This window comes from Danio rerio, chromosome 1 (genome assembly GCF_049306965.1).
Source record: "Danio rerio strain Tuebingen ecotype United States chromosome 1, GRCz12tu, whole genome shotgun sequence".
In the NCBI taxonomy this organism is placed as follows: domain Eukaryota; kingdom Metazoa; phylum Chordata; class Actinopteri; order Cypriniformes; family Danionidae; genus Danio; species Danio rerio.
This window is the reverse complement of record NC_133176.1, coordinates 59327501-59337500: the sequence shown is the minus strand read 5'-3', so window position 1 is coordinate 59337500 and position 10000 is coordinate 59327501. Positions and strand designations below refer to the sequence as shown.

The following is a 10000-nucleotide window of genomic DNA, read 5'->3' as shown; positions in this document are numbered from 1 at the left end:
CTGATAGCTCCGCCCTAAATGACTGATAGCTCCGCCCTAAATGACTGATAGCTGATAGCTCCAGCCTAAATGACTGATAGCTCCGCCCTAAATGACTGATAGCTGATAGCTCCAGCCTAAATGACTGATAGCTCAGCCATAAATGACTGATAGCTCCGCCCCAAATGACTGATAGCTCCGCCCTAAATGACTGATAGCTCCACCCTAAATAACTGATAGCTGATAGCTCCATTCTACATGACTGATAGCTCCATTGTAAATGACTGATAGCTCCACCCTAAATAACTGATAGCTGATAGCTCCATTGTAAATGACTGATAGCTCCACCCTAAATGACTGATAGCTCCACCCTAAATAACTGATAGCTCCGCCCTAAATGACTGATAGCTCCACCCTAAATGACTGATAGCTCCGCCCTATATGACTGATAGCTGATAGCTCCACCCTAAATGACTGATAGCTCCATTCTAAATGACTGATAGCTCCACCCTAAATGACTGATAGCTCCACCCTAAATGACTGATAGCTCCGCCCTAAATGACTGATAGCTCTGCCCTAAATGACTGATAGCTCTGCCTTAAATGACGAATAGCTCCGCCCTTAATGACTAATAGCTCCGCCCTAAATGAGTGATGGCTCCGCCCTAAATTACTGAAAGCCCCACCCTAAATGACTGATGGCTCCGCCCTCTGGTTTTGAGTCATCTTTTTTTTTTTTTCAGGTACGATTCCCGTCGCACTTCAGCTCGGACCTGAAGGACCTGTTGAGGAACCTGCTGCAGGTGGATCTCACCAAGCGCTACGGAAACCTCAAGAACGGAGTCAACGATATTAAAGGACACAAGTGGTTCTCTACCACTGACTGGATCGCCATTTACCAGCGGAGGGTGAGAATCGGTCTTTCATCACTAGCTATGTTTCCATCCATCTTTTTTTATTCACATTTTGAATATGCGCATAAAAAACTGGTTGAGGGAAACACTAAGATGCGCATAAGTTCTGAAAATATGCATACAAAGCATATGTGGATAACTAGAGTAGGATAAACTTTTTGTTCAATTAGAAAAGATGCGCATAAACTACTATGGAAACAGGTTTACTGAACAAATTCCAGTATGTGCATTAAAAAAACGGTCATGTGATTTTGTTACAAGAGATCATGTGATGATGAAAGTGTGCGTGAATGGATAAACCAGCAGGCTGAGCACACTGTATAACATCTGAACTGTTGTTTTGGTCATTCTAAAACGCCTTACAGTTTCAGTATTAGTGTTATTATATTATTAATAAGTTCCAGAATTGTGAAGAGCGTCTGTGCTCTGCGTCTCAAGCCTTCAAACGCCACCAAGTGTTCACTGTGTGTCGGCATTGCCTTCTGAGGTGAAAGTCTTTTATTAAATAAGTAAAAGATTGATGCAGAAATTCTGCCTTCACTGTTGACATTTGGCGCCAGTTAATCAGGAAGTGACGATTTTGTTCTCTTTAACTCTTTTGGATAGAAACGCTGCTTTATTCACACGTCTTTTATGCGATAATCCAGTTTTGCGCATAAATTAAATTCACATTTTTGGATGGGAACATAGCTACTGACTCTAAACTGCATTCTGCTGCATTCAGTGTGTTTAACAGTAGGACTTTTAGCTCACATTTCATCCTGTATTACTAATATCTAGGGCCAGACAGAATCTGCTGCCTTTTTTGCTATTTCTGTACAGAATTTGGTATACAATTGGCTTATGTGGAATGATGTTGAGAATATAGGAGCTAAAAACTTACATAAAATAAATATATTAACTTTTATTGAAGGTTTCAAAATAGAACAACTTGTTTCAAAGTACGACAATGCCACATTATTAGCTTACAGTTATAATTTTAGGGTGCTTTCACACCTGCCTTATTTAGTTCGGTTGAATCGCACTGGAGTTCGTTTTCCCTCTTGGTGCGGTTCATTTGGGCAGGTATGAATGTAGCAATTGTACTCGAGTGCTCAACAAAAGCGGATCAAAAAAACGCTTTCGAATGAACCCTTGAGTGGTTCGTTTGTTCTTTTATATCTCAAATATCTGAACATTTCTTCAATCAAGAAGCATTTTCTAGACAAACAAAACATTTTGTCTTGTTTTAAGATACAATGTGTTAAAAATTGAGTGAGTTTTCCCTTAAAACAAGCTAAATAATCTGCAAATGTGGTTAGAAAAATATTAATACACCAAAAGGAAAAACAAGGGGATTTTGCTTAGCCGATTGGCAGATTATTTTGCTTGTTTTAAGGGAAAACTCACTTAATTTTGGCGTATTATTTCTTAAAACAGGACCAAATGTTTTGCTTGTCTAGAAAACGCTTTCTGATTTAATCGTTTTTAGATATTTGGACTATAAATAAGACAAAAACTCTAAGCTAAAGAACATTCTTGCAGTGCAGACTCCACACATGAGCATTTCAGATCAGCAGAGAGCAGCAGTATATGGATTAGTGTGAAGTCTAAGTTAGTTATTAGTATATTATTATTATTATTTATTTATAAATAGCATATAATGATGTTATTACTATTTGTATTTATACACACACACACACACACACACACACAGTGTATAAATGAGTACACCCTTTTAAAAAACAAGATATTTTTATCCATTTTACAGTAAATTTTGTCAATATTTTGGTGCATTTCAGCACAACAGTTTGGTCACTGAACATCTTTAGGCATGGAAAGGCAATACATGAAAATTATATTAATTTATTAGAAACATAAGATTACAAAGTAGTTGATTCATGTGTAAAATTTAATTTAATATTTTTCCTGACATAAGCAATGGGTTGTACTGATTTTTGCAACATTATATTAAGATATTTTGTTAAATTATTTCCAGTTTTGACTTTGATTCTTACTAATGAAACTTTTATATTATTATAAAGCATACCATAGAAAATTTAATTTAACAGAGAGATCTGTGAAGGGTGAACTCATTTATGCTGAACACTGTCTGTCTGTCTGTCTGTCTGTCCATCCATCTGTTCATCCGTCCATCCATCCATCCATCCATAATATATACATCATCTGTCCATCCATCCATCCATAATCTATACATCCATCTGTCCATCCATCCATCCATCCATAATATATCCATAATAATGGTGAGAACATGATCCGAACTAAAACAGACCCAACTGCAAAAACAACTGCGCCTTTTTGGACCAATCCAGCTGCCGTAGGCTGATGTGCTGTGCATTATGGGATATGGAGGACAAATATTTATTGACAGCGCTTGACCAATAATTTTAGACAGAGAGAGAGAGAGAGAAGAAAACATTACCTGATGGATCATTGATAATATATCCGGAAGATGACCATGTCACAGTTTAGCTAAATTAATTCACATCTCCTCCTGAAGTGCGATGCACCATCGCCGTTTGTAATGCATTAAAACTTTGTTTTAAATTAAATTTTCAATCAAATTTCTCTGTTCGCAGGTGGAGGCCCCGTTTGTGCCTAAATGCAGAGGTCCCGGGGACACCAGCAACTTTGATGACTATGAGGAGGAAGAGATCCGCGTGTCGTTCACCGAGAAGTGTGCGAAAGAATTCGCCGAGTTCTAGAGGAAGAAATGATAGAAATCAGAGAGAGAAAGAGAGAGAGAAAAAGTGCATGAATCTTAAAACCGATCCTTCCTCCTGTTAAACAGCAGAGAAACCAGCGGAAGAGTGCAGAGAAGACCTCCAGGGATAAACAGTGAGGCCTTTATCATCTCCTCTATTTTAATCACGTTTGTAATTTTCTCTCTTTTATTTTTTATTATGATTATTTCTTTTGGTTTTTAAATCTCTGTTCATGTGATATTAATCATGATGGATTTGATAGGGTGTAATTGTTGGCCTGTGGACTGGGATTGTTGTTGCCGCACAAAGACAGATTAGTTCATGTCTGTTCAGAGATACCGCTGATCTTGAGCAGTCACCGCAGTTAAGGTCACCATAAACAACCATGCTGAAAAATATAAGAAAAAACGATGACAAAAAAACATGTATTCCTGTGTAATAACCGAAATATTTTTTGGTCCTGTAAACTGTCATGTGTTTCTTTATTCTAAAAAATGCACTGAAGGGACGACAAAGTGGAAAATGGCATAGAAATGAAGCCATGATTTCATAATAAGAGCACCTCTTTGTTTTTAATTTCAGCAGTAGGTCCACAGCGCTCTGTAAAATATTCACTGACGAACTTTGAACTTACGAAATGTGCCATGAAATCCTTCGAGTGTCAATATTTTGACTCATCGGTTGTGTCGTTGAATATAGGCTGCGACGAGTCGGACTGGCAGCCTTTTACTGCGTCAAGCCTTCGTGCAGAGGAGGGGATGAATGTTTCCGTTTGGTTCGTTTAGTATTGTTAATACTATAATTGTTACGGTTGTCATTGGGTTCCACATTTATAGCGACACACGACGAGATCGCACACACTTTGTGCGCGATTGAGGCGGCGAGGCCTTGCGGGGGCGACGCTCTCCGCATGGCTCTCTCTCCGTTTTCGCCATTTCTTCCCCCTTTATTCTTCCATTTCTGCATTTTTAAATAGGCAAAGTCTTCTCTCTGAATGGGTGCAGTGCATCTGGCTCCTTTTTGGGTGAGAATTTCTTACACGCAACTCTCTAGGCTACAAATACCTCCTGAGCTGGAGGCGAACTCAGTGGATACCAGTGCTTACTCCTGAGGACATGGTTCAAGTTAATTGTGATATTTTGCACCACAAGAATCATTCCAATAAAGTATTACTATAAATACCAAACAGGATTTACGTCTATTTATGTGCCTCAGAATGCATCACGGTCAATCCTCTGTGTTTATGGCGATTTTCCTGCTATTTTCTTTAGTACTGAAGGATAAAGTGGCCCTAAAAGTCTGATAGCTCTTGACTGATAGCTCCACCCTAAATGACTGATAGCTCCACCCAAATGACTGATAGCTGAGAGCTCCACCCCAAATGACTGATAACTCCACCCAAATGACTGATAGCTCCACCCAAATGACTGATAACTCCACCCAAATGACTGATAGCTCCACCCAAATGACTGATAGCTCCACCCAAATGACTGATAGCTCCACCCAAATGACTGATAGCTCCACCCAAATGACTGATAACTCCACCCCAAATGACTGATAGCTCTGCACTAAATGACTGATAACTGAGAGCTCCACCCCAAATTACTGAGAGCTCCACCCCTAATGACTGATAGCTCCACCCAAATGACTGATAGCTCTTTACTAAATGACTGATAACTGAGAGCTCCACCCCAAATGACTATTAGCTCCACCCAAATGACTAATAGTTCCACCCCAAATGACTGACAGCTCCACCCCAAATGACTGATAGCTCCACCCAAATAACTGATAGCTCCACCCAAATTACTGATAGCTCCACCCCTAATGACTGATAGCTCCACCCAAATAACTGATAGCTCCACCCAAACGACTGATAGCTCCACCCCAAATGACTGACAGCTCCACCCCAAATGACTAATAGCTCCACCCCAAATGATTAATAGCTCCACCCCAAATGACTAATAGCTCCACCCCAAATGACTGATAGCGCCACCCAAATGACTGATAGCTCCACCCCAAATGACTAATAGCTCCACCCCAAATGACTGATCGCGCCACCCAAATGACTGATAGCTCCACCCCAAATTACTAATAGCTCCACCCCAAATGACTAATAGCTCCACCCAAATGACTGATAGCTCTTCACTAAATGACTGATAACTGATAGCTCCACCCCAAATGACTGATAGCTCCACCCAAATGACTGATAGCTCTGCTCTAAATGACTAATAGCTCCACCCAAATGACTGATAGCTCTGCTCTAAATGACTGATAGCTCCACCCTAAATGACTGATAGATCCACCCTAAATGACTGATAGCTATGCACTAAATGACTGAAAGCTCCACCCTAAATGACTGATAGCTGATAGCTCTACACTAAATTACTGATAGCTCCACCCTTAATGACTGATAGCTCCGCCCTAATTGACTGATAGCTCTGCCCTTAATGACTGATAGCTCCACCCTAAATGACTGATAGCTCTGCCCTTAATGACTGATAGCTCCGCCCTAAATAACTGATAGCTTCACCCAAATGACTGATAGCTCCACCCAAATGACTGATAGCTCTTTACTAAATGACTGATAACTCATAGCTCCACCCCAAATTACTGTTAGCTCCACCCAAATTACTGATAGCTCCACCCAAATGACTGATAGCTCCACCCAAATGACTGATAGCTCCGCTCTAAATGACTTCAAACTGCATCATGGTCAATCCTCTGTGTTTTTTGCCAATTTTTTGCTACTTTCATTAGTTCTGAAGGATAAAGTAAGTGACTATTACACAATTAAAGAGATGGATCACACAAAAAAATGAAAATTCTGCCATCATTTACTCTTTACCTGTTAAAACTATTTAAATTTATTTTTCTCTGTTGAACACACAAAAAAAACATGTTTAAAAGAATAACCATAGTATTTTTTTCCAACTATTATAAAAGTATTAAAAGTTTATAAATCCCTTATAATTAAAAATAAGGCCCTTAAAAGGTATTAAAAAGTCTTAATCCCATTTTTTTGAGGTCTTCCATTTTGTTTAAGCGTTGTATTAAGTGTTTGACTTCAATAAAGCAGAAACATATTCATTTTCCTTCTAATAAATCACTAGTGTTCTCCATCCATTGGTTCAGGCTGGGACGCATACGGTCATGTTCCTCCATCCGGGAGATGTGACGTAATTTGTGGCTAAAGCCTGCTGAAAACAACTGTGTAATTTATTATTTCGAGCTTTGTTTCTGCCGAGCTTATCTGAGCTCTGTTGCATGGTTGTGTTCCATTGATTTATTTAACTACAACTGTTTATTAACAGCTAATTGATAAGTTAAAGGTTTGATACTGATTAGAACTTATAGTGGCGATGAGGTCTTAAAATATTCTGAGAATGTCTTAAAAAAGTCTTAAAAGGTATTGAAATTACCTTTAGAGTGCATATACCCTGAGTCAGCACTGAACATTCTTCAAAATATCTTCTTTTGAGTTTAATAGAAAAGGACTGAAAGTGAATGATGACTTGATTTTCATTTTGGGGTGAACGATCCCTTTATTACTCAAACAACAGTATATTTAGACGTGATCGGTAATTATATTCATAATGAAACGCTTGTGAATTTACTGAGCTGTTTATACGCTTGCATTATAAGTGTACAAAGTCTTGAAATGTTTTTTCTTTATCATTGCACAACTGTGCAGAGAAATGAACTGAAAAAGCTCTCAAATGTTCATACCGCTACACACGCACCAATATGTTTAAAGTGCATTGTGGAAAGCAATACTACACTCAAACCAAAAATGCTGGATTATTTTCATCTAAATGAGGGAGAATATGGACAAACTCCAAACTTGGGTTGAATTTGGGATTTGAATTGAACTACACAATGAAGGGAGTGGCTTGTTTTGTACATTCACACCCATATTTAGGTGGAAATAACCCTGCATGTTTAAGAGTTTGTGTTTTTCTACATAATAAAATCTGTATTTCTTTGTTTCAAATATTCCAGACATTTAAATGTGTGGACTTAGATGAGCTTTTATCAATTTGCAGGTGGATGCAATGGTTTCTGAAGGTAAGCTTTACATCTGGGCCTTTAGTGCACTAATTGCAGCACTATTTTACATCAGTTTATAATGTAGCCTAGTCTATATACATTCAACAGTTGGTGATTTAGGCTCCTTTTTAACTTATTTATTCATCTATTTAGCTAAAACCTGTAGATTATGTGTGCATTATAAAATGCAGAGGTGTTATTTTCATATGTTTGTTTCAGTTGATGTTAGCAGCTGGCACTGACGCGAGGAGTTATAAAATGAATAGATTCACTCAGTTTAGTTGAAGCCATCTGTCGTCTAACCTTTGAATACAGATGCGCTATTGAATGTGATTTAAATTAAAGTGTAGAGATTGCAAATGAACAATCTGTTGCTGTAGGTGTAACTGCAGTGCGAGCGCAAACAAAAGCCCGTCGAGGATGTGCGCAAAACGTCTAACTCCGCCATACCACCTTAAATAAGCGCCGCTCATCGGCGCAGAGCGTAGCGGATGGTTCTCTTCGCAAGTAGTCCACCTTAAGCGCACATAGTGGGTAAACGCAGGCGTAGAGCGAGGCTTCCGCTTCATTCCCAGCCGGGCTCAGAGCGGATCACTTCGGAGACAAGAGAGAGAAGCGCTCGGCCGAACCAGTGCGCAATCATGTCGGAACCAAAATACCAAGAGTGGATCCTAGAGACCATCGACTCTCTGCGCTCGAGAAAAGCGAGACCGGACCTGGAGAGGATTTGCCGGATGGTTCGAAGAAGACACGGGTCAGACCCGGACCAGACCAGGGCTGAACTAGAAAAACTGATCCAGGAGCAAACTGTGCTGAAAGTTAGCTACAAGGGGTCCATTTCGTACAGGAACGCAGCTAAAGTGCAAAGAAAATGCAGAAAGAGACCCGAGCAAACCACCGACAGCAGCAGCGGCAGCGGCGAGTCAGTGGCAGAACAAACCAAACACGCCGCGTTCACAAACACCGGCGACAGCGCGCTCAGCCTCACGGACCAGGAGGAGGAGGAGAGCGGAGACAAGGAGCCCGAGGAGCCGCGGGTGAGCCCCAGTCCTGACCCGCCGCTTCAATCCTCGCCCTCCACTCTCGAAAAGGAAGACAAGATTTTACCACTACATAGCGGAAACAGTTTGGTTAGTTGTGGCGCAACGGGCTGCTCTGCCGGGAGCGAGAAAGCAAGTGCATCGAAAGAGCGGAGATCAGTGTCCGCGGCGGGGGGAGGCGGCTCTGGCCCCCGCGATGCTTCAAGTGCAGGAGAGGAGATGTTGAGCGCGGGCCACGAGGGCACTGATGAGGAGGAGGAGAAGGAGCAGAAAACTTGCTCGAGCGTCAGTTCGCCTCAGAAAAACAGGCTCTCTGCGCCCTCCAAACTCAAGCCGGGGGTGAAGGGCTCCGCTGTGCGCGGCTCCGATTCCCCGGAGGAGAACAGTACCGATCTGGGCGACAGATTAATGGATGCTGTCCGAAGTATGTCCGAGAGACACCGGGGCTCCGCCGCAACACGGGGCCACGCACCGCCAGGGCTGAAAGAGATACTCGACTACCTCTGCACACAGAAAGGCATGCCCGGCGAGAAGCTGACCCGCAACCGCGTTAAAGTGGTGCTGGAGCGCGAGATCGAGAGGGGTCGGCTGCGCAGGACCCGCCTCGGCCACATCACTCTACCCGCGAGGGGGATGGGGGCGGCCAAGCCGTCCGCGCGACTCCTGAAGAGCGCACTGCAGGACAGACATCTCGCGAAAAAGGTAACTTAATATTTCCAACACGTCCTGCGCAGCGCGCCGCGTTACACCCCGTGTTCATATAAATAAATGATCGTGCTTTGAGAAAAAGCGAAAGAAAAGAGCGCAGGACACACACACAAAAAAAACAGCCCCGCACCTTCTGATTTCCGCTCTTTTCTCGTGTACAAGTGTGCGCCAGAACATCCAAACTGTGCGTGTCTGCGGCAAACACGCCAAACAGCTTGCTCAGAGGTCGTGCTGTGTGCAAACGGTGGGGGAACCGACACCTCAGCGCTGTGCACGGCTCGACACGCAACTGTCTGCGTGCCCTGTTTCACTTCAGATCTCAGCACAAAAGGTGCGGACTCGCGCTCGGCAGCGCCCGCCTGCCTGCTCGCGTGCGTGCGTGCGTGAGCGCGAGACACCGTCGCTTCTCTCGTTCCGCGGCTCTAATAGACAGACAGACACACAAAAGCGCGCTCGTCGTGAAGCAGGGCGCTGAAACACTGATGTCAACACGACATCGCTGTCAGCGCGCTTGACAGGCAGGGCCGATGGTAATTCAGTGCTAAAGTTGTGCTGGATATTTTTCACTAGGCGGTGTCTGTTAAGTTAGACGCGCTCGGAAAACGTGA

At 42.4% G+C, this 10000-nt stretch overlaps 2 protein-coding genes across 6 annotated transcripts in view; both read left to right on the top strand.

The window, feature by feature from the left end:
• prkacab (protein kinase, cAMP-dependent, catalytic, alpha, genome duplicate b) overlaps positions 1-4783 on the top strand; it is a 29623-nt gene extending 24840 nt beyond the window's left edge. Inside the window, exons 9-10 of the mRNA NM_001003470.1 lie at positions 722-886; positions 3472-4783. Coding sequence (NP_001003470.1) covers positions 722-886; positions 3472-3597 — 291 coding nt within the window. The 3' untranslated portion in view covers positions 3598-4783. The remainder of the gene's footprint in view (positions 1-721; positions 887-3471) is intronic.
• A 3428-nt stretch (positions 4784-8211) lies between these two features.
• The window catches only part of samd1b (sterile alpha motif domain containing 1b), a 58809-nt gene continuing 57020 nt past the window's right edge, over positions 8212-10000 (top strand). For 4 of the 5 annotated variants that reach the window (XR_012382498.1, XR_012382494.1, XR_012382495.1 and 1 more), the window contains exon 1: positions 8212-9386. Coding sequence is in view for 2 of the 5 variants with exons in the window: in XM_005163533.5 (XP_005163590.1) it covers positions 8286-9386 (1101 nt within the window). In the remaining 3 variants the exon portion in view is untranslated. Of the gene's footprint in view, positions 9387-9771; positions 9923-10000 lie in introns of those variants that run through there. The other variant, XM_073907027.1, reaches the window with a different exon arrangement.